Source organism: Phodopus roborovskii, unplaced genomic scaffold (genome assembly GCF_943737965.1).
Source record: "Phodopus roborovskii unplaced genomic scaffold, PHOROB, whole genome shotgun sequence".
Classification (NCBI taxonomy): domain Eukaryota; kingdom Metazoa; phylum Chordata; class Mammalia; order Rodentia; family Cricetidae; genus Phodopus; species Phodopus roborovskii.
Genome location: NW_026126482.1, coordinates 28,492,701 through 28,518,713, shown reverse-complemented (window position 1 = coordinate 28,518,713; position 26,013 = coordinate 28,492,701). Strand labels below are relative to the sequence as shown.

At 39.8% G+C, this 26,013-nt stretch overlaps 1 protein-coding gene across 1 annotated transcript in view; it reads right to left on the bottom strand.

Moving 5' to 3' along the window:
* The window catches only part of Gmds (GDP-mannose 4,6-dehydratase), a 518,409-nt gene that overhangs the window by 105,813 nt on the left and 386,583 nt on the right, over positions 1–26,013 (bottom strand). The window contains exon 8 of the mRNA XM_051194481.1: positions 5,725–5,843. Coding sequence (XP_051050438.1) covers positions 5,725–5,843 — 119 coding nt within the window. The remainder of the gene's footprint in view (positions 1–5,724; positions 5,844–26,013) is intronic.

Sequence of the window (26,013 nt, the reverse complement as noted above, 5' to 3'; positions counted from 1 at the left end):
ACTCCTGTAACCACCACCACAATCAAGATTCCTATCAGCCAGAAGATTCCCAGTCACTCGCCCCATATTTAGATATGTGTTTCTAGGCTGTAATTTGGTGTGGAGATGGCCGTTTACATAGTAGTCATGCTTGGGCAAACACTGCTTGGATTTCAGGCATACTACATCATCTTTCTTAGGATATCATGTAAATCATATGGTATTGCTTAAATCTTATAGTATTTGCTTCCTTATGTCTTATTCTTTCATTTAGGCATAATTAAGATTTTAATGACTCATTGATATTATTACATATATCATTAATTTATACCTTTTCTTCACTGAGTAGTGTTACATTTGATTATCTACATATTGGTTGATTAGATATTGGGAGCGATAATGTGTCATTAGAAATAACTTTAAAATATAGCAGTGAGTGTTCTATAGTTTTGGCCTTTTCTAAAACAACAATGGATCCTCTGCATTTCCATGTGAAATTTATAATTGCCTCCCACTTCCTCCTCTTTCATCTGAAGTTTTTGCTTGTAATATAGCTCAGGCTGGCTTCACATTTGCAATCTGCTTGCTTCAGCTTCCCTGTGGCAGGAATATAGATGTGATCTGCTGGGACACACTCATCTTGCAATTTCTGTCTTAAAAACATCATGCCGCTCTGACTGGATTACACTGAATCTATCCATTGATTCAAAGAAAGCAAATATCAACATTGAGTTTTTCAAGATGTATTTCTTATTACTTAGGGTTTTGCCAAACTCTTCTAAAAATTTGAATACACAAATATTTCATGTGTTGTTAAGGTCACCTCTGAAGTGTCATGTTTTCTAATCTCCCAAGAGTGGCATTTTTATTTCAGTTGTAATTGTTTTTATACTTAAATATAATTGACTTTTATGGATAGACCCTGCATCTTGTGACTGTGCTAAATAACATGAAGGCTGGATCCCTAGCACAGAATAAAACAAACTGTAATGGCACACTTTTTTAACCCTAGGACTCTGAAGGACAGCCTTTAGAATGGGGAAAGATCTTCACCAACCCCACATCTGAAAGACGGCTGATATCCAAAAATAGATAAAGAACTCAAGAAACTAGACTTCAAAATACCAAATAATACAATTTAAAAAAATGGGATACAGAGCTAAGCAGAGAATTCTCAACAGAAGAAACTCAAATAGTCAAAAGACATTGAAGGACTTGTTCAACATCCTTAATCATCAGCAAAATGTAAATCAAAAATGACTGTGAGATACAAACTTATAGCTACCAGAACAGTTAAGATAAAAATACTGAGGATAGCTTATGTTGGAGAGAAGATGGAGTCAGGGGAACACTCCTCCATAGTTGGTGGGAGTGCAAACTTGTACAGCCATTTTGGAAATCAGTATGGCAGTTTCTCAGAAAATTTGGAATCAATCTACATCAAGAACCAGCTATACCACTTAATGGGCATATACCCAAAGGATGCACATTCATATCACAAGGACACTTGCTCAACTATGTTCATAGCAGCATTATTTGTAATAGCCGGAACCTGCAACAACCTAGATGCCCCTCAACTGAAGAAAGGATAAAGAAAATGTGGTACATTTACACAATGGAGTACTACTCAGTTCTAAAAACCATGACATCATGAAAATTGCAGGCAAATGGATGGAATTAGACTCAGAAAGACAAACAGGGTACGCACTCACTCCTAAGTGGATATTAGATGTAAAGCAAAGGATAACCAGACTATAACACATAGCTCCAGAGAAGCTAGACTTTATCTAGTAATGGATGGAACCAGATGCAGAGATCCACAACAAAGCACCAGGCCAAACTTTGGGATTCCAGGCAAAGAGAGGGAGGAGGGAATACATGAGTAAGGGAGATCAAGATCATGAAGGGGAAATATACAAAAACAGCTGAACCAAGCTTGTGGAAACTCATGAACTTTGGACCAACAGCTGTGGAGTTTCCATGGGACCGAAATAGGCCCTCTGCATGTGGGAGACAATTATGAAGCTTGGGCTAGCTGAGCGGCCCCTGGCAGTAGGTTCAGGGTCTATTCCTGGTGCATGAGCTATCTTGTTGGAGCAGCCCATTCCCTATGAGGGATCCATACTCAGCTTTAATGCAGTGGGGAGAGGTTTGGTCCTGCCCCAACTACATATGCCAGACGTTCTCCCCATGAGACAAACCCCTTATCTGTTGGGAGGAATGGATGAGAGTTAGGCTACAGGGGAAGTGAGGGGGTGGGAGGAAGAACTTTGGTTGAATGAAAATGAAATTTTAAAAATATAATAAAAGAAAAAATAATATTTTTTTTTCTCCAAAGTGGCTATGTCTTTCTAAAAGTAAATGTACACAGTTACAACAGTTGTGGGTTTACATCATCTTTATTAGTCCTTAGCCTATTTGGTGTTTGACTACTATTTTGGCTGTGGGTTATATGAATATGTTTTCTTGCTTTTTCACTTACCTACAATATTGGACTGAAACCTGAATTTAAATGAATTATATATAGTCTAGTGTCAAGATTTTACCATTCCCTTTGAAGATTGTTGGGCTTCATAATGGCCAGAAGCTGTTATTTGAGTAACTTTGTTACTCTGACTCTAGAGCAGCCTCTCCTGTTAGTGAGGCAGAGCTTTCTGCAATTTTAACTACACTATGAAGTCTTCAGGATGCTCTCTTGAAGATGTATGCATCTATTCTTGAGTGAACCAGAAGAAACAGTCAGCTCTTTGCTTCAAAGCTGCTCTTTGTCTAAGCTTGTAGAACTTGTCATACACCTATGCCTTAGTATTATTAAGCAAAGATTCAAGAGGATCTCTGTGCAGCTCTCTAGAGCGTTTTTATTTCTTATTTTAAATAAAGTCCATCTTTCTAAAGCTTTGCATCACAAAGTCTAGGTCCTTCAGATTCTTAGTACAATTCTCAGTTTGATGTGTGTGTGTAAGTGTGTGTGTGTGTGTGTGTGTGTGTGTGTGTGTTTGTGTGTGTGTGTGTGTGGGGGTCAGTCCATTTCTTTTACTTATTTTTCTTTTTTTATTTAAAAATATTTTTTTTCATTTTACATACTAACCCCACTTCCCCCTCCCTCCTCTTCTCCCACTCTCCATCCTTTCTTCCCAGCTTGAATCCACTCCTCAGAGGGGGTAAAGTCTTCCTTGGGAAATCAATAAAGTCTGACATATCAAGTTGAGGCTGGGCCCAGTCCCTCCCCACTGTGTCAACGCTGAACAAAGTATACCACCATAGGGAATGGGCTCCAAACATCCAGTCCATGCACCCCAGATAGGTCCTGGTTCCACTGCCAGAACCCCCTAACAGATTAAGCCACAAAACTGTCATCCACATTCAGTAAAAAATGGGATATAGATCTAAACAGAATTCTCAACAGAAGAAACTCAAACGAATGAAAAACTTTTAAGGAAATGTTCAACATCCTTACTCACCAGGGAAATGCAAATCAAAATGACTCTGAAGTACCTTCTTATACCTATCAGAATGGCTAAGATCAAAAACATTGATGAGAGCTGCTGAAAAGGATGTGGAGTAAAGGGAACATCCTCCATCATACAGCCACTTTGCAAATCAGGATGTAAGTTTCTCAGAAAATTGGGAATCAATTTACCTCAAGACCCAGCTATATCATTTTTGGGTATATACACAAAGGATGCACAATCAGACCCTAAGGACAGTTGCTCAACTATGTTCATAGCAGCTTTATTTGTAATAGTCAAAACCTGGAAACAACCTAGATGCCCCTCAACCAAAGAATAGGTAAAGAAAATGTGGTACATTTACACAATGGAGCATCACTCATCAGGATTCATTTCTAAACTCTTGGTTCACTATGACCCCAAGAAAGAGGTCATGGCAATTCAGAACTTGACCCTGATATTCTATTAGGTACCACAGTCCTGTAGTTTCTTTGTTCAATGCCTAAAACAACAGTTTTACATATTTATGTAGTTTACCAGTTAAGTTAAAAGGTTAAGTATAGCCAGGTGTGTGTATGTAGGGGGACACTTTAATTTCAGCACTCTTGGAAGCAGAAGCAGATGAATCCCTGAGAGTTCAAGGCCAGCCTTGTCATTACAGAGAGTTCCAGGACAGTTAGGGCTCTGTAAAGAGACCCTGTCTCAAAACAAACAAACAAACAATAAATAAATAAATAAAATGTTAAGCCAAATTTCTTTTATTTCATCATAACTAGGAACCATAATCTTTTTCAGTTTTAAAAAGGAGGATTGTAAAATAGCTTATTTGCACCTTAAAAAGTTAAACATATTACCATATGACAAACCAATTCTACACTCAAATAGAACACATGAAAAAACGGAAGGCAGGACCAACATAAGCATTTGTGAATTAATACTCACGTCAGCGTTATTGGTAATAGTTTACAAGATAAAAAGAACTCAGGTGTCCAAGCAACAGAGAAATGAATTAATAAAATATGGACATATAGCCACAAAGTATTGTTCAGTTTTTTGTCTTTAAGAAAAAGGATCTTGATAGGTATGTAGCTCAGGCTGGCTTTGCACCCCTAATATTCCTGACAGCTCCCTGAGTTCAGGGATTATAGGCTTCTATAACTACAACCAGCTACTTATCAGTCTTTAAAGAAAAAAAGAAATGAAATGCGCCCACACAGATGAATTTTTAAAGCATTATGATAAGCAAAAAAGGATAGGCACAAACACTGCCAGGAGCTACCTAGAACCTGCAAATTCATAGAGTAGACATTACCAGGTAGGGTAATGGAAGGGGGAGTTATTGTTTTTATTGCTTATTGTGCTGGAAAAGTTTGGAAATGGATAGTGGTGATGATCGTATAACACTGTGACTGTAATAAATACCATCAAACTGTATATTATAATTAAACAGGAAAGAGAATTCTCTGTAGTTATTTATCACAATTGTTTTCATATTCCAATAAAATTGTGTGCGATGCCACAAGCATGAGTGTTGCATGTGCTGCCCTGGGTGAGCATGTATGAAGGCTGCACACCACCTGCTGCAATGCAGATCAGTCTCGGCTTCCAGAGATTGATAGATAGATAGATTATTGTATTTAGGGAAGAGAAAGTTGTTGTTTGTAAGACATACAAACAAGTAGAGTGTAGCAGAGTATTAGGTCACATCTGAAACTCTTCTCTAAATTTTTGGTGGTTTCTGATTTTTAAAATATAAAATGTAACCTGGGTAGTGGTGCACACAGTTTTAATCCTAGCACTCAGGAGGCAGAGGCAGATGAATCTCTGAGTCTGAGGCCAGTCTTGTATACAGAGAAAGTTCCCAGTACAGCCAGGGTTACACAGAGAAATCTTATGTCCAAAGAAAAAGAAAAATCCCATTTTATGTGTGTGTGTATGTATACATATATGTATGTATATATGAAAATACTGAAAAATATTGGGTAATGTCTTCATGTTGGTCTCATAAAAGTATACAGTTACCTTAGTAAAGTCATTATATAACACAGGATTTACCTTATCATCAATTAAGTTGAAAAATATAATAAAATTTTTTAAAAAAGCACATCTTGATTAGACTTGTTTCAAAACTGACAGAGAATTGATGCGCTAACTAGAGCTGGGTATGAGCCTCACAAAGGACCTCCTGTATTGTTTTACAAGAGCCCGAGAGAGGGAGACAGGAAGCAGAATGGAGTGGAGGAGGATGGACCACACACTTGGTGAGAAAGCAGCAAGCAGCAGCAGGTGTACTTACACAATGGTTTTTCCGATGTGCATGAATGACTTCTCAACAAATTCACGGACACTATGAACTTCCCCAGTAGCTATGACAAAGTCCTCTGGCTCATCATTTTGTAACATCAGCCACATAGCCTACAGAGAAAGAAGTAAAATCACGTGAAAGTTACTTTGTGATCAAAGCACATGATTAGATATGGGAGTTAGAGTTTGAAAATGAGTGTGAACTTAATGCAGTATTATAATTACTGAAGGTGGCTCTCATAATTTAATTTACATCACAAAAATTTGGGGGACATCTTAGTGTGAACACTTGGCCCAGTCATGAACTCTAGGAATCTTTATCTTTAGCAGACCAGGAGATTTCTATACAGCAGGTCTCCAGACCACAACTTAAGAGGGAAATGTTTATCAATATCCAGTGAATATAATATATAATTATAACATATAACCTTTGTATAGAACATCTATGTGAGAATAATCCCAGAACATTGTTTAATTTTCCTTCATGTCACAGATGACAGGCAAGAAAAAATTCTTTTTTAAAGTCCTCAAAAGTAGAATCCCATTTCTCAACAATGAAGTGGAAAGCTTAGCAGTAAAAAAAGAATATCATTAACAGAGTACATAATAGAAACTACAAGCACTTTAACAAGTTGTCAACATCAGATTTTTAATCTTCATAGTGAGACATAAATGTACATACTGAGAGTTAGAAAAGATAGTTGGCACATTTTGAACCATGGACTAGGATCAACTTCCACTATCGACTCTATTTGCTTAGAAAAGCATTATTAGCAACTTGTAGGCCTACAGTTTCTGTAACTTAAACTTACACATCAACTGTACACGATATATATATATATATATATATATATATATATATATGTATGTATGTATGTATGTATGTATGTATGGGCTGGAGAAATGATTAGTGTCAGACTACTCACTGCTCTTCCAGAAGACAGGAATTTGATTCCCAGTGCTCACATCAGGCAGGGCCAACTGCCTGCTCCAGTGTTCCAGATATCTGACCTCTTCTCTCTACCTTCCATGGGCACTGACACACACACACACACACACACACACACACACACACACACACACACACACACACGTTTTGGCTTTTGTCATTCTATTTATAGAGTTTTGGAGAAAATTATGTTTCTAGCTAGAATTTCTGTTTGAACAATTGTCTGAGGGATTAGATGTGAACAGGGTAAATACAATCAAGTGTTTTTTGACTCAGATTTCCATTCTAAAAATAACATTTATTAGACATTTCAGGACCACTCAGCTGATTTTTTTCTTTAAATATCCTATGGCTCCCTTTCTCCCTCCCTCCCTCCCTCCCTCCCTCCCTCCCTCCCTCCCTCCCTCCCTCCCTCTCTCCATCCCTTCCTGTTTCACATGGAAGGAAACAAAGGCTTAGTAGAGATGAAAGGTCAAGAGTGGCTTCTGGTTGCTATAGGTCTGTCTATATGAGGCAAGACCAAGTCCTTAAGATCATCCACCATGATCAAGTAGGCTTCATACCTGGATTGCAGGGATGGTTTAACATACGAAAATCTATCAACGTGATCCACCATATAAACAAACTGAAAAAGAAAAACCATATGATTATCTCCCTAGATGCAGAAAAAGCCTTCGATAAAATTCAACACCCTTTCATGATAAAGGTATTAGAGAGGTCAGGGATAACAGGAACATACCTAAACATAATAAGAGCAATATACAGCAAACCAACTGCCAACATCAAACTGAATGGAGAGAAACTTAAGCCAATTCCTCTAAAATCAGGAAGAAGACAAGGCTGTCCTCTCTCTCCATATCTCTTCAATATCGTACTAGAAGTTCTAGCTAATGCTATAAGACAACAAAAGGAGATCAAGGGCATCCAAATTGGAAAGGAAGAAGTCAAACTGTCTCTATTTGCAGATGATATGATAGTTTACATAAGCGACCCAATAAACTCTACCAGGGAACTCCTACAGCTGATAAACACCTTCAGCAAACTAGCAGGATACAAGATAAACTCAAAAAAATCAGTAGCCCTATTTTTTTCAGATGACAAAGAGGCAGAGAAAGAAATCAGAGAAACATCACCCTTTACAATAGCCACAAGCAACATAAAGTATCTTGGTGTAACGCTTACTAAACAAGTAAAAGATCTATATAATAAGAACTTTGTGACTCTAAAGAAAGAAATTAAAGAAGATACCAGAAAATGGAAAGACCTCCCATGCTCTTGGATAGGTAGGATAAACATAGTAAAAATGGCAATCTTACCAAAAGCAATCTACAGATTCAATGCAATCCCCATTAAAATCCCACCACAATTCTTCACCGACCTTGAAAGGATAATAATCAACTTTATATGGAAAAACAAAAGACCCAGGATAGCCAAAACAACCCTATACAATAAAAGAACATCAGGAGGCATCACCATTCCTGACTTTAAGCTCTACTACAGAGCTATAGTTCTGAAAACAGCCTGGTATTGGCATAAAAATAGACAGGTAGACCAATGGAATCGAATTGAAAATCCTGATATTAATCCACGCACCTATGAACACCTGATTTTCGACAAAACAGCTAAAATTATACAATGGGGCAAAGACAGCATCTTCAACAAATGGTGCTGGCACAATTGGATGAGGGTGTGTAGAAGACTGCAGATAGACCCATGTCTGTCGCCATGCACAAAACTCAAGTCCAAATGGATCAAAGACCTCAACATCAATCCAGCCACATTGAACCTCTTAGAAGAGAAAGTAGGAGGTACCCTTGAACAAATTGGTATAGGAGACCGCTTCTTGAACATAACTCCAGGGGCACAGACACTGAAAGAAACAATTAATAAATGGGACCTCTTCAAACTTAGAAGCTTCTGTAAGGCAAAGGACACAGTTGACAAGACCAAACGGCAGCCCACTGACTGGGAAAAGATTTTCACTAATCCTATATCCGACAAAGGACTGATCTCCAAAATATACAAAGAACTCAAGAAACTAGTCAACAAAACACCAAATAACCCTATTAAAAAATGGGGTACAGAACTGAAGAAAGAATTCTCAATGGAGGAAATCAAAAAGGCTGAAAGACACTTAAGAAAATGCTCCACATCCTTAGCTATCAGGGAAATGCAAATCAAAACAACTTTGAGATACCATCTTACCCCTGCCAGAATGGCTAAAATTAGAAACACCAGTGATGACTTATGTTGGAGAGGATGTGGAGAAAGTGGAACACTCCTCCACTGCTGGTGGGAGTGCAAACTCATACAGCCACTTTGGAGATCAGTATGGCGGTTCCTCAGGAAAATGGGAATTAGTTTACCACAGGACCCGGCAATCCCCCTCTTAGGCATATACCCAAAGGATTCACATCAATGCAACAAAGACATCTGTTCAACTATGTTCATAGCAGCACTATTTGTAATAGCAAGAACCTGGAAGCAACCTAGATGCCCTTCAATTGAAGAATGGTTAATGAAGATGTGGCACATCTACACAATGGAATACTACTCTGCAGAAAAAAATAATGGTATCTTGAAATTCGCAGGCAAGTGGATGGCACTTGAAGAAACCATCCTGAATGAGGTAACCCAGTCACAAAAAGAGGAACACAGTATGTACTCACTCATATATGGATTTTAGACCTAGATCAAATGATCACCAGCCTTTAATTCACATCACCAGAGGAACTAGGATACAAGTTGTATTCTAAGAGATTCATATAAAGTCCCTCACAGAACTGGGAAGGGACAAGTCCCCCAGACCTCAGGTATAGTGGGGGAGGACAGCTAATGGAGAGAGAAGTAGGAGAAAATGAGAGGGAGGAGAGGAAGGCATGTGCGACCAGGAGGATTGAGCCTGGTTAGGAATGGAAAATAGGAAAGAGAGAGAGAGACAGAGACAGAGAGAGAGAACATAAAAGAGGGAGCCAATATTGGTTTGAAGATAAAGTTGAACACAAAGAAAGGTCAAGGGAACTACAAGACTGCTCCCAACTAACAATCTCAGCTTCCGTGGAAAGGCTATCATAAATGCCCTTCCCGGAGAGTGAGATCAACAACTAACTTCTCCATGGAGTCCTCAACTAATGCCTGTTGAAAACAGGAGCAAACACCCATACATAAACACTGAGTCAAACTAGAACCCAGAAGCAGATGGAGAGGACAAGACCATGCGGTAGAAGTACATAGAGACAGCTTACCTGAACAAGGAGGAGCTAAGGGCCACTAGACTGATAGCTGGGAAGCCAACAGGGGTCTGACTCGGGCCCCCCTGAATATGGGTCTCAGCCAGAAGGTCTGAGCAGTCTAAGAGACCTCAGACAGTGGAGCCAGGATGTATCCCTGGTGCACAAAAGGACTTTGCAAACATATCCCCCATGGAGGGATAACTGCCTTATTCTAGAGATAGGAGAGAAGCCCTAGTCCCTACTTCACAGGACCTGTCAGATCTACATGACCCCAACTGGATGGCATTCCCCTACATATTGTATTGTGGTTGGGGGTTGGGAGGGGAGGGTGTTTAGAGTGCATGGGAGAGGGTAGAGAGGGCAAAAGGGAGGGAAGGAGGGAGGGAGGGCTTGGGGGGAGGGAGGGAGGGAGGGAGAGGGAACTGGGATTGACATGTAAAATAAAAAAAAAAAAAAAAAATGCTTTGACTCCAAAATTTAAGTTGAAGAACAAGTTACTGGGGAAAAGTATTTCTATTTTTGTTTCCACAGAAAATGAAAAGATGTGGATTCCTTCCAGACTAATGTGGTTTGATCACACCAGACCGTCTGAAACAGAGTACAAGCTGATCCTACATTCCAAACAGCTGGACAAAACAGCCCTACGACTACAGCTAGGATATCTGAATCTTCTTCGAATCCCCCAAGACAGCGCCCCTTACCAGCAGGAAGTAGTTTGGAAAGAACGACGCCCAAATTCCCAAATATTGTGTATAAATGTTTGTTTTCATTTAATTGGACTTTGTTATATAAAATTAAATAAAAAATACTCTATATGCATAAAAAAAAAAGACCTGTATATTTCTGGCAGGCATGGAGATCAGTGGGAGCCTCTTGCTTTCAAGGGGGCCAGAGCCAAGAGTCTGCTCTTTTCTTTCCATCAGACTATCTGGGGCCTTTGACCTATCAATTTCTAGGCATTTCCTCTATAGTTCATTCTGTGCCAGACTCTGGTCTGGGAATGGGGAGGGAAAGGATATACAATTCCAGATCTATTTGTTATTGCTAAAGTGTTTACTGGTTTTTAACAGAGGGAAAGGCCTTTGTTTAAATTTCCACAGAGCATAATTAATGATTATTGACTGGTAAATGAAGAACAGGTGACACTCTGGATTAGAAGATAAACGATCCTGTGTTCTAGTGTGATAATGGGTTAGTAATTTGCTACAAAGTCGAGGCCCAGTGCATCCCTTGCTAATGCTAGATCATGTCCGGGAGACAAAGGCCCCTGTGTGAGGAGGACACAGCCCTCACCTCCGTGTTCAGCTGCACACATGGATCTGCTCCATTTGCTCTCTGATGGATGGCATAACCGAGGAGAGAGTTCACCCATTCTCACCTTCCTGTTCACATGTGGGACCACACGACCCATGACAGGATGGGCCATGGGCTATGAGCAAATCACCACCTAGATTCGGCTTTTGAAGGCAGAAGCAGTTATGAGGTTACATGTTTTAGAGGCCAGTGTTCTCTTCTGTCTCTCAAGGAATCAAAAAGGAAAAGCAGGAGTCACCAGACATTCTTCTGGTGCCCTTTAAGGATGTGACTGACTTAGCCACTTCCTCAGATATTTATTTACTTTCATTCTTGACCTGATTACCAGCCCCCATACAACGCATCAGCACACACACACACACACACACACACACACACACACACACACACACACACACACACACACACACACTCCTCCTGTTTTTTCATTCATTGCACTGGGAGGAAAGCAAATCACTTAAGGGATGTACCAGATTAAGATTCTTCTCTGTGAAAATGTCCTTCAGTGTCAAGAGAACAATACAGTGTTCAACTCATACCTCAATATATTTTGCATCCAAAGCCCATGTTAAGGGAAATCTGATGCTGTACAAGTGACATTTGACAACCAACTTGAGATGGGTGTAGATATTATATTTGTAATATATTTTCTGGCAACTATGTAGTTAACCTGTTTTAAAAATCTGATTTAGAGAAATAAAAACTTTGCATTTGGAAGTTTCAGACAAAAGCACCCTTTCATAGTCTTCTGTTCAGCTCTTCAGATGACAGTTGTGAATACAAGGGTTTCAGGAGGTTCTGGTGAGAGGTCAGTCTTCCTTGTGCAGTACGTTGCCAGCTCCAGTGGCTGCTCACAGTGGCCCAGTGAAGGAGAACACCAAAAACACATCACCACAGACCACTGACTACACTGATTCCATGCATGCCTTTTGGGGTATGATGTGTGTTTGTCTTAAAAATCTGGATCCTACAATTGTTTCCACTTTGCCATTAATCTCCAGTTCAGTATCCAAGCCACGAACACTGATTAACTGAGTTGGCACCATGAATAACAAGATTGGTTAATCAAGGTGATGTTTAACTATATTCATTTGACTGCTGCTTTGTAAAGCTTGGGATTTTTGTGCTTATAAGCTATTTATTTATTATGTGTGTATTTATGTGCTAATTGTCATAAGAACAATAATTACATAGATATATGCACATAATATAGGGGAGAAAATCTAGGAAATAATTCTAATACAAACCATCCAGCTGGAGTTACAGCTCAGTGTAGAGAATTTGGACACCAAATACAAGGCGGTGGGTTTAATATTCAGTAAGAAAAAAACAAAACAAAACAAAACAACAACAACAAAAAAACTAACTGACTAACCTACCAACCAACTAAACAAAACTCTATGGTAAAACAATGATTAAGAAAAGGTGAATTTTCTGGGCAGAGGTGGCATCTGCCTTTAACCCCAGCACTCAGCAGGCAGAGGCAGGTGAATCTCTGAGTTTGAGGACAGACTGGTCTACAGAGGGAATTTCAGGACAGCTAGGACTACACAGAGAAACTATGATTGAATCCCCTTCCCCTCAAAAGGAGAATTTGAACAAAGCAAAAGTAAAGTTTAAAATGAAAGATGCCATGTGGGACTCCTTTCATGTATATTTTATATTTAGATTTTACTTTTTCCTCATGATAGCCTGGTAGTTACAGTCTGGGTTGGCACCTCAATGGATTAAGGTAGGCAAAGCCTTAGGCTCTGTGTAACTCATGGTGGTAAGTCTCAGGATTAGCTCAGGAAAACCTGTCTTCTATGACTTTAGTTTGTATTGAGACAGGCTCTCATAAAGTTCAGGCTGGTCTCAAATTTACCATGTAGCTAAAGCTGGCCATGAACTCCTGATCATCCTTGCCTCTACCTCCCAAGTACTAGAACTGCAGACAGGTGCCTCCATGCCTAGTTCCTCAACATTTCTGAGAAAAAAATCCAATAACCCAAACAAACAAAACTCTTTTAAACAGGACCAAGCATATAAATATAGCATAGCATGATAGGCCTCTCAACTTATACATGGGCAAAACCAGAGACATGTATACAGATGGCATTGAGTGGAAGGTCCTTTAGATATTTTAAAGATATGGTTATTGAGCAGAAAGAACCAACAGATAAATTCTTAAGATCAACAATTAATAAACTGGACCTCATGAAACTGAAAAACTTCTGAAAGGCAAAGGATAATGTCATTCAGTGGCAGCCTACAGAGTAGAAAAGATTTTTAATAACTTCATATGCAGTAGAAGATTAATATCCAAAAATATATAAAGAACTTAAGAAACTAGATACCAAATACCCCAAATAATCCAATTTTAAAAACGGGGGTACAGACCTAAACAGAAAACTCCCAATAAAGGAAACTCAAATGGCTGAGAATACTTTAAGAAATGTGTAGTATCCTTAGTCATCAGTGGATCATAAATCAAAATTACTTTGAGATTTCATCTTACACCTGTCAGAATGGCTAAGATCAGTAACTCAAATGACAGCTCATGTTATTGAGGATGTGGAGCAAGAGGAACACTGCAGAAAGAGCAAACTTGTATAGCCACCATAGAAATCCATATTGAGATTCCTTGGAAATATGGGACTTGATCTACCTCAAGATTCACCTATTCCACTCTTGGGCATATACACAAAGGACACTTCACCATACCACAAGGACACTTACTTAACCATGTTCATTGCTACTCTATTCACAACAGCCAGAAACTTGACACAACCTAGTTGTCTCTCAGTGTTAAGAATGGCCACAGAAAATGTAGTACATTTACACAGTGAATTATTACTCAGCTGTGTGTGTGTGTGTGTGTGTGTGTGTGTGTACATATGTATTTTCCTACTAAATTTAATGGCATCTGACCCACTTTGAATAGTATCTTGTAATTTGTTATGGCCAATTTCACTGTTAAAACAAGTCTTTTGTTGTTATTTATTTCATAATGCTTAGAGAATGCTGAATTCAAATAGTTTGGTCATTTAGATATGATATTTCTTCTTTACATTCATTTTAAAGCACAATGTCTCAAAAGATTAGCGCTATATAACAAACTGGATATAATGTTCAACATCATATGCCATGAATGAGTATATAAAGAATTGTCCTTTATTATTTTAAAGCAGGTATTGTGACTCAAACTTACAATTCTAGTACTTGAAAGGCAGAGGCAGAAGGATCAGGAATTGAAAACTAATCTCAGCTATATCAAAGTTGTAAATAATATATGAAAGATTGTACTCCCATAACCCAAAGGCTGTCAAATAAACAAGTGTTATAATGTATGACTGACCCCCCCTCCCTTGAGATGTTGATTAGGGGTATTCTGGATATCCCCCAAACAATACTGATTACTCCCATTTCTCTTAGTTGTCCACTGGAACTTGACCTTATTGCTGAAGACACCAACTACTTTGGACATGAGACATTGAGAAATTACATGGTACCAACCAGGAAGAATACTCCCTGCTAACTAGCTTTCATGGTTCCAGAAGATGCTATGTAGACTGCTGAAGGAGGGGGTATCATCAACAGTCTTACCCAGCTATCAACCCTGTGACTTACAATAATGACAGGCTGTAGCAATGTAAGTATAATATTGTCACAGATGATATGGGGGTAACCAACCACATTAAGATTGGACTTGATGCCTATTCCACAGAAGGTGAAATTTGCCTGGTACTGTAAATATGGCCAAAAATACATGGCTGCACAGCTCACAGGACCTATGGGTAAATCTACTAATGTTATTTTGTTAAATGGAAATAGTATTACACTGCTTTCTAAATTCATATCTCTATTTTTATAGATTATTGCAGCTTTCATACCTTCTTAGAGAATTTTCTTTGCACAGTAGATATTGGATACAGCAGAAATTCCCAATTGATCAAACAGCAGAAAATAAATATCAGGGCAGTGTTCAGTCACAAATGAGATATCTCTATCATTTCTCTAACCCCTGGTTGCAGGGTCATCAAGGAAGGTAGGGTGGAAATATTGTAAGAGCAGTGGTTAGGGAGGACTGAAGCGAACAGTGTCCTCTGTACATGACAGGACTGCTATATCCATGAACTCACAGCATCTGTGGTTGCCTATGAGATCAAACCAGCCAAAACCCCAGCATGGAATGGGGAGGGCTCATTAGCCCCCATCCCTAACCAAGAAGTTCCTGGAAACCCATGGCTTCTGAGGGAAGGAGAGTCAGTTTTCTTTAAGGGTGTGGTCCTTGATAGTTCTACCATGTTGGAATGTGGTGATTTCATGGCTAGAGACTAAAAGTATATGAGCAGCATACACTGAACTTAGTGGGCCATCAAAAAATTAAAAAAAAAGAACACAAAGGATAAAACATATTGTGTGAAATTCTCAAAGAATTAATAAACATATTAATTAAAATAGTACATATCTAGGAAAACATTATAAAAGTTAACATTATTAAATATAAATGACTGTGCTTAAGAGATCTATAGAATAAAAATGCCTCCAACCAGTAAACCCCATTTGCCCAAGGATAGATAACTTTCTGGAATGGTAGGGGATGTTGTTCATGTAAAATAACAAGCCACTGTTTTCACTTCTACAAACAATCTTGGTTGTCCCACTGCACAGGACGTGTGCTTGGACAATGTACATAGGGAGAAAGTATGTCAGGATATATGTTTGCCTCTGACTGGACAAAGGCTTGTGGGGTTCACCTTTATAAGCCCTTGACTAATGTAATCCAGGGTTTAAAATGTAATTCATACTCTGGGAATCCCAGGGGTGGACCTGGCCAGTGTCCACTGTCCTGGCCAGGATTTAATAAAGCTTGCTTCGAATTTGGCTCAAAAAGTGTGGTAGTGATCTTATTCTCATCCAGTGGGATTAACAATATCTTTAAAACACTTTTGGCTAACTGTCAGTGGATAAGCCTTAACGATAAGGATAACTGAGATAATACTAACACATATGTAATTAAGTGTCTATGAGTAATTTCTATGGTGTTTTTAATTATTTTTTTTTCAGATTTAAAAAAGTGATGTATAAAAGAACTTGATTGAGACATTAAACGTGAAAATAAATGTTAAGTTGATCAAGTATGGCTGCATAAACCATTCTAAAACATAGTGACTTTTGTTTTTGTTGCTCAGAACTTCTGGAGGACTCAGAGGACACAGGTCATGCTGATTCCTGGTGATACTGGCTATGGGGCAGGCTGGACTATGGAATAGTGATGGCTTCCCTTCCCAGATCTAAGTGCTTAGGCTTACCTACATTCAGGACTCATCATGGTCCTTCTTCAATGACATGGCCTCCCATCATTCATCAGCTTGTCTCAAGTTTCTTTACATTGTATCTGTTCCCATTGTGAACAGAGCTAAAGGCCTTAAAAGAGCTTGTCCTAGAAATTCATGTTCCTTGGAACCTCTAGTTCACCCCTTCATGATCCTGGAAGCCTCATTCCCCGCCATGCCTCCCTCCCTCCCTCCATACCTTCTTCCCTCCCTTTCCTCCTTTCCCCCTCATCTCTTCAAACCCTGTCAGCTCAGAGACTCTCCTAACAACTGGACCAAAAGCCCAGTTCCGCATTCTTGGGACTACTGCAGCTTCCTCCACTGTTGCTGCCAAGCTTCCAAGTCTCCATCTAAGTGCTCTAGTTTGACTATGCTTGGGTACAAATCCAGCTTGTGGCAGACACATCATCACCCCTTGCCTACAACCTATAAAACTTTCCTGCCCTGGCTCAGTGTGCAAGACTTTTCTGGCCTCTCTGGGGCCAGTGAAACCACTCAAGAGTTGCTTTGCTCAATGTACCTGTTGTCATACTTTTTCAATTGGGGGGAAAACCTAATTATGGGAGGAAGGGAGCAGCAAACCTATTAGCTGCTATCTATCATTTTCTATGCAAGCTTTTGGTTACAATCAGCCCACTATCAAACATAGGGGAAATAGAATTTCTCTTCTTAATGGATATAGTCATACTGCAAAAAGATGTGATGGATGGGTGGGGTTATATCATTGATTTCTAGAGGAATTTATCACAAAAGAATATTGTGTAAGGGCTGTAATGCCAGATGATTGTTTAGGTATTGCAGCAAATTCCTACAGCTGTGTGTATTTGTGTGAGACAGGGTCTCAGGATGGCTTGGAACTCTCTGTGTAGCCCAGGCTGTCCTGATGCTGGAAAAGAGTCCTGCTCTGCCTCTAGATGACATAACAGGAATGCAGCAGCATTCCTGGATCTGCACTTTCAGTTTCTTTGCAAAGTTCCATATTTCCTTAAATTGCCCAACCACTGGTTTATATGATGGAAAAATAACTCAAAGACTAGCACCTGGGATGTAGAAGCTCACTTTCAGGTTACTATAATTTGACAAGTGTTCTAACTTGGCCCCAACATCACTACTGTCACAACATACTTCCCAGAAGTAGTTGTTTCCTGGAGCACACCCAGCCACCTACCTCAGCCAGGTGTTTCCAATTACCTGCTCCCACTCAAATACTCAGGTAAGCCATTCTAGAATTAGTGTCTGGCTCAGCAGGGGCAATATAGAAGCTCTAAGAACGGTGGAGGAAGTTTCTTTACACTTATGAACACCTTATTGGCCACCTCCTTGCTTTTAGCTCCTGGCTATGCTATGTAAATCTCTTCTAATCTATTTGTCTTTTAATGACCATACTCATCAAGCTGGTCCAAACCACCAAGTCTGACCTTGAGAATCTAAATTCTGGGCTGGTCCCACATTTCTTTCTAGTAGGTCCCAGTGTTGCCATAGGCCTGTCCTTTCTAATAACTACTATCTCATGTACTATATATGGAGAAGGGTCAGCCCAAATATAAAGGGTTTAAAATTTTCTATCTAAAAAAATAAATAAATAAAATTTTCTATCTGCTGCATTATAAAAGCAAGATAAGCTAGTTTTAATGTTTTACTTAACCCAATATAATTAGTATTTTATCCTGATATAAACACCACATAGGTATTTTACATATCTTTACTATTTTCTAAATCTTTGTATTAATAGCACAGCTCAAATCAGAAGAGTTCTGTGGCCACATGAGGGCTTGCCATGCTGAGCAGTGCCAGACAAAGAGCAGACTTCAGATTAAGGATAGAAGGTTGGCATACTATATGATACACTACTCTAATCCTGCCTGCAAAATTCTGCTGGGAGACTGCAGGGTTTTGTGAAGGAAAAACACTTCTGGAGAAATAATTCTACCTGTCTCTCATCTTTACTCACTGTGCTCACCCTCTGACTTCTGCATCCATTTCATCAGTCATGTTAACCTAGGGAAGTAAACGAGCTTGACAAATAGCATATCCAGGTTCACCTGTATTGGCAGTGGCATTTGAGTGCTTGCCTCAATTATCCACAAATAGACAGAGAGCATAAATCCTATTTCCTGTCAGGGGTTTGGTGTGATGTGATAAAGGGGGCAGAATTCTCAAATTTTAGCATACATCAGAATCATCTGGAAGACCAAAAGAGATGGTTGGTCCTCCTTAGCCCAGAGGGTTCTAACTGAAAGGCCTGGATGGCTCCAGAGAGCATGTATATACAACAAGTCCATGGGGAGCCTGCAGTGCTGCTCTGAGCATATCCAGGCCTCTCTTGGGGAAGGCTTGGCACTAGACTACCCTGAGTTCAATTCCAGCCTGCTGCTTACAGGTAACTAATGGTAAACTAACCCGATACTCAGTTAAAGAATATCCTATCTTATGGGGTTGGTTTAAGAATAAATTAGCTAACATCTAAAGTGTCTGCAAGTGTGCCATGGCATAGGAAGTGCTAAAAAAAGAAACCCCTATTATTTATCATCAGGAGAAGGGTGATGGCAATGATTATGTAGCTTGGGAGAATGACTGGTTCATCCCCGTGACAAAACTCTTGTACCCATAAATGGCAAAGGGAAGGACAGCCTATAGGGTGGGTTGAGTTAAATCCCGAGTCAGTTAGTCAGAGCCACAGAATTTTATAGCTGGAAGGGGCCTCAGAGGTGTTCTCATTCAATTCAACTCACTCTAAAGATGAAGCAACTGAAACCAGAGAGATTAAGTGGCTCGCCTACAGCCACACACCCACTTCAGTGCAGAGCTGGGTCTGGAGCTCCAGCTCCCTCAAGCGCTTTCTGCTGCACTGTGCTAAAGCATTTCCTAGAGAAAATGTCAGAAGAGCAGGTGAGGAACTGTTGTAGGCTGACCCAGACAGCAGACCAAACAGTTAAAACATGTATGGACTGTCTGCTAGATGCTCGGCTCTGGAGATGTTTTTAGGAAGGGACAGACAGAACAGATACTGTGCCTTGGTTGGGGACTTTCAAAACTTAGGTAGAAAAGGTATAAACTCCGTGTGGTGTCTGTGAGCCAGCAGTCAAGGCTACTTTCTAAATAAAGCTTTCCTCGCAGTAAGTAAGACTGGCCCTGAGCACCACTCCAGCTGTCAGACCAGGTGACTTGTCCCTGTGCTTCCTGACTAACTGACTTCCTTATAATGGATGGAGACCTGACAAGTCTTGATTGCTATTAGTGTCAAAGATGCCGGCATCAGACATAGACACTGAACCAAGCCAATAAGGAGGTGTGCACTAAGGCTGCTGGAGACTGCTCCATCCTGATAGAGAGGGAAGGGTTGCCCAGGGGACAGAAGCCCAGTACAAAGGAGGAAACTTGTAAGAGTAGAGTAATCAGAAAGGAGAATGAGAGAAGAGGACAGAAGCGTTGAACAAAGTAGAAAGTCTTACATTCTGAACCTGAGAAGTATACCCAAGGCTCCTATGACAGTTCTCTTTCTGCTTTTAGTTGGTTTCTGTTCTGTGTGCCAACAAACTCAGACAAAGACGGCTAGAGGCCACACATGAGTTAGGGACAAGTCATATATCTGTTCTAAGGGGTGAATGGAGGATTCAGTTGTGAAGCACCATGTGCCTAGTGGCATCTCAGTTGTACCCTGGAAGAGATGCCAGCATGAGAGCAGGGTTGTTGCTAATCAGTGTGCTACTGTCTGTGACCATCCTTCAGTGAGCAAGGTTGATGACCATGTTAGTAATCGGGAACCTAGTGTCTCATTTGACTTATTCATGGAAAGTCTTCAAATATGTATCCCTGGGACAAAAGTCACAGTGTCCAGTTTAAAGTCACTTTTCTACCTGTGCTTTTAAAAATGCTTGTATAGAATAGCTGTAATACGTCCTGTAATTTTATTTGCTAAATTTGCAAATGCCCACTATAATCAGTAATTGAGTTCTGTTCCTATGAGTGGCCAAACTGCTCCACCTGCCTTGGGTTAGCCTGTGTTCCTCGTGTATCTGTTACAAAGACTCCTAGCTGCTGGCTCTACAGTGTTTTTGTTCAACACAGATAAAAAGGAGGCCTCCACATTTAAGAATATATTGATCCTAACAGTTATGTATGAGTACACTGACACAGGAGAAATTACTCATCATTCAACACACACACACACACACACACACACACCTACCTTCCTCAATAAGAGCAAATCCATACTAAACAATAAAAAGAACAAAATAGTCCATTTTGTTCTTCAATATTTAAGATACAAATAAAAATTCTGTTCTAAATACACAATTATTAAAACATATATAGAGAGGGTGACATAGAGAATAAGCCTACATAACTATACAAAATCTAGAAAAACAAGCCTATGCTAAATCAGAATTATCATAACATATCTTGAGTATTTGACAACTTTGAGATAGCTAAAAATATATTTTAAGAATCTTCAAAGAAATTCATAATTTATTATATCATGGGAAGTTATTACTTATTTTTTGGGGACTAAAATTTCAATAGTATGACCAGCATCAATATTGAGCATCAATATTGTTAACCAAAAATCTATTACTATATAACACAATAAGTAATGTTAAAGACTAAGATCTAAAAGAACTCTTTTATGTTAATATAATAATTTTAACATTCATTTCATGTGAGTGAATGAACAGTATCTTCATTGCTTTCTTGAACACTATTTTTTGTGTTGTATATTTTTGCTTGTGACAATGAGTATCAAAATATTGTTCTTTTAATATATTAAAGTATTTGCACAGTGCTTTATTATAGATCATCAGATGTTGGCTGGAGGCAAAATAAAACAGAGACACTCCAGTTGGGCAATCTTATTAGTAGTGAAAAGCAAGAATCTTTAACACATTCAGTTTTCCTCCCACTTTTTTCCCTCAAGTATACAATGATTTATTTACCCCTCAACTGGTGATATTAAATGCCAGAGGAAAAAACAAACAAAAAGCTAAAAAAGACAAAACTAAAACCTTTACTTAATTAAAAATGAAACAGAAAGCTAGTAAGAAGAATGCAAAAACTCCAAGATGGAGCTCTAAGATTTTGACATAAATTGGAAGAAACACAATGGAAATCAATTTAAGAAAAGCCAAGGAACCCTGTCTTTTAGCATCGACAAAGACACATTGATAGTTTCTACCAAGTTAACCTCTGAGTTGTTACACATTCAATGCTTGCTGTTCTCATTTATCTCTACCAAAGGTGAAGTGTCCATAATCAGGTATCAGAAGTAGTTTCTATTCATTTTTTTTCTCCTCCCTAATACTAATTATCTTGTCATTTGGTACTGACTGAAAAGACAAAATGCCCATTCTTTCACAGAAGTGCAGGCTCTGGCTGATGGGTTACTCACGATGAAACTGAGGGCTGTACCCAGGCTGCGGTTGGGACAGCGCAGCTCAGAGCTGGCTGCCAGGCAGGCTAGCGAAGGCCACGCTCACACAGCGAGCAGCCAGACCAGCCTTTCAAGTCAAGTGTTGGCTTGTAGACACATCAGTTAATCAGCTATGAAATCACCACCACAATGTACTTATTGATCACACAGGGCTAATGACGCAACTCTTGGCTTGGAGAGGATGTGTGCTTCATTCTCTCAGTCTCCAACCTTCAGAGAAAGAGCACTTTGAGTGGTGTTTATGAAAGGCAGATACTAACTGTGATCTGAACCTTCCTGGGGAGCTGGGCTATGTTCAGTCTTCCAGTGGCATGTTCTGTGCCTAGCATTTTCACATGCACTGCACTCAAAGAACTAGATGGTGTTTTCACTGCATTGTACTTTGGTGGAAAGTTTTCAGAAAGACTCAAATTGACAGGACTAAAACTAAATTTTAACGCCATTCCTCTCGATTTTAGTCTTTGCTTTGAGATCCCATGGGATGTTGATCACTTTATTAAATAATGGCATTAAAGAGAAAAGAGAATCTACTTACTGTTCTAGGAAATTAAAAATCAACAATTTAAAATGCTGGCAATTTTGTAGTAGTAGTCTACATGTCTCCAGACCACTGGCACACTTTCACTGCTCCAGCCAGTGAGCTAGTAGACATACATGGTAATCTCGATGCACATCTTACAGAACTTTGTTCTGAGGCTGGAGAGGGGAAAACAAGGCAGGTGAGGGTGATAAGGCTGCCAGTCCTGCTTTGAGACGCTCTAAAGTAGAGCATGGGTCATTCAGAATACAAACCCGGCTGTCTCTTCCCAGCTTACTAGCTCCTATGTTCTGTCCTCTAGAGTGCAAGCTCTGAGCTAAAAGAGAAAAGAACCAATTTGTTTTCGGGGGGAATACAAAGATTGTGCAATTAGACTGAAGAATCATCAAATTAAGTCTTACAGATAAACTTCCAGTAAATCAATTCTCCAAAGACACAGGAATAAAGCCCCAGAGTCTCTCTGAGAGTAATGTGACTGCATGGTGAGAAATGCCCCCTTCAGGGTCCTCTTCTTGCTATCAGGCTGTGTTACAGATGGAGTGCGCAGATATTAGAGAGTGGGGTCAGTGTGAGAAGAAACTTGATTAAATGACAGCACCATGATTGCTCCTTCCTTTCTATTTTCTTTCACATAAATTGCCCTGTGTATAACGCTCTCCAGGAAAAACAGGAATTAAAAAAAAAAAGAAGAAGAAGCAGAAAAAAGCCCAAATATTGTGTTCCTACCAGTACAGTGTGTGTTTGCTTTGGGGGTAATCAATAGGGACAACAGGACATTCTAGTTGGCATCATGATGGCTGTAAGGCAGTGGGAACCAGTTTTTTCCTGAAGGACATATTGCTGTCTCCCACTTAGTGTTAGACCAGAACTTTGCTAGAACCACCATGGAAAGGGGCGGGGACTAACCATTTGCTCCTAAATATGCACAGTGGCAGGGCTCAGGAGGACACAGCGCCACCTGCTGGTCCTGCCCCTGCAATCCCCTACCAATTGGAAGGTACTTAGAAGCCAATAGGAAAGGAGAGGGGAGGGGAGGGGAGAGAAGAGGAGATGAGAGGAGAGGAAAGGAGAGATACTCTAGTCCTCACTGCTCTTGTCTAGCCCATTTCGGAGTACAACCATGAGGGCTGGAGGTTAAGAGTGAAGACAATGTTGTGTTTATTTGTCTGAAATAATTTTGTTCTTAGCAACAAAAGCAGCACCAGCAGCGTAGGAAGCTTTTCTATAATAATGTATGTACTTTTATACATGATAGACGGTTCTCTTTACACCCGTGGAAGGATTTGGGAGCAGAAATGTAAAAACATGAACTCAAAACAAAACTGTAGACATGGAGAGATGGCTTGTTTGAAGACTTGAGTTGTTTTTCCAGCACCAACATGAAAAGCCGGGAATGGTGGCCTGTGTTTGTAATGGAGGTCTGGGGCAGGGACAGAGACAGGGGAATCCCCAAGGGTCACTGCTCAGCTCACCTAGTAGAACCATGAGCTCTAGGTTCAGGGAGAGACTGTCTAAAAAAGAAAGGTAGAGATGGTTCCTAAGGAAAGATACCCAAGTTTGTCCTCTGGTCCCCACACATACGTGTACTTAACAACTCCCCGGGGCACGTATAGGAGGAGGGTCAAACTGAAATGGCCACAGAGACAAGAGGTAAGGCATGCAGGTGTGTTCATCTATACAAATGGAGAATTTTTATAGAAAATGAATGGACATGAAGGGACAATTTTCCTACTATATTGTGAAAAGAACTTAACTAGGTTTGTGGCTGAGTAGGCTTTTGCTTTAGACTACTTCCTTAACTTATTTCACCCATAATTTTCTTACACAGGTTTGAGGGTTTTAGATATCCCATCCAATAATAAATGGAGAGCACTTTGTGATCTACGAAATATTATTGCTATTATAAACAATAATATTATTGGAAAGAATTCCTGGGTTACTATCTGAGAGATCAGTGTTCCATAATGATCCTCAAGATATGATGTGATAATTCCCTGGGATGTTATCATACCAAACATAGAAACTCAGTCTTTTTCAGAGAGCCAATTCTTTTAAAGTGCATTTTAGAACAGAATCTGGGCCTTCAACATTTCATCCTTAGGAATTTCTGACGCTATGCCCAAAATGGGTAGGGTAGGATCAAACTTTGAAAAAAGCACAAATCTCTGGCTCTGTGTGTGTGGGCCCACACATGCACACATGCATGCACATCTTATATGTAGCTTCTGCTATTTCTAGAAAATAAGTTTATATTATACAAGGAGGTGTTTCCAAGTGGGTGGCTTGTTTTCTCAATAGTGAGATGCATTATTTGTTGATAAGTGCCATTCTTTTGTTACAGAGAATTTTTAAATAGTAATTAAATAGTAATCACCCAGACTTCTCAGTGAGGAAGAAAAACCTGTAAGAAGAGTCCAAACAGAAGGGTGCAAAAGACTTAAACAAATCAAATCCCCTAACAGGTAGACACCAAATTAAACCAAACCAAAATAAAACAAAGAAATAAAACAAAAAAAAAAAAATGATCACACACTGCAGATTGTGCTGTTTGGAACCAGATTGTAATGTAAGCATACCAGAACCCTAATGCCATCCTTTATTCAACATCATTTTCCTAATTATCTTGGCCCAAGTGTTTCCAAGCTTTACTGTTTATTTTGGCAAAAGGCCTCTTAGCTCCTCCACTGTCTTCCTAGAGCTGGGATAGTGTTAACAAGGTTAGGTAGGAATACAACCCATTAGCAAGCATTGAAGGCTGAAAACTTTTCAAACAGATAAGAGGGTGACTGGGTAGCCTGAACCCAGGAGAGAGCAGAACCAAACTCCTAAGTTCTTTTGACATAGCTCTGGAGAGAATAATCAGGAGGCTCTCTCCAGCACTCTTGTAAGAAAACCTGTAAGGTTCACTCATTGTTTAAGTTTACAGATGGAGAAACTGAGACATGCTTACAAGTCTGACCTGCAACAGGGTCACATGGTGGCTGAGCAGGAACACCAGGCAAATTTCCTGCTCCCTCGGCCAGTTTTCCACCCCATCTACCCGTCGAAACGAAACAGCAGAAGCTTAGTTTTTGATAAGCAGTTCCATGAAAACACATCCTGTGCCAGATTCTCTCTGGTGCCCAGAGACACTCCCTGGTGGGGGTGAGGGCTCACATAGCCCTTTAACTCCTTCACACCCTGGGGACTGGGCTTGGAGATAGCAGTGAAGCTAGGCTTCTCTGAGATTCCACTCAGAGCTATTCTTTCTTCCTGTCCCACACGGTTTCTACTGTCGAAGGCTGAGATGTGGAAGCCTTTTTTGCTGGCTCCTTTGAAATATGCCTGCTTCCCTGATTAGCTTCTTGACTTCAGCCCCCAACTGCACACATCCTCTCTCACTATTGCCACACAGCTACCCTCTCTGAAAGCTACATGAATGTCTGAAGCAGAGATGATTTTTGTCTTTATAAAGAAATCCACTCCCCCCTTGGGCACCGCATCAGGACGCTTGACTTTGTAATG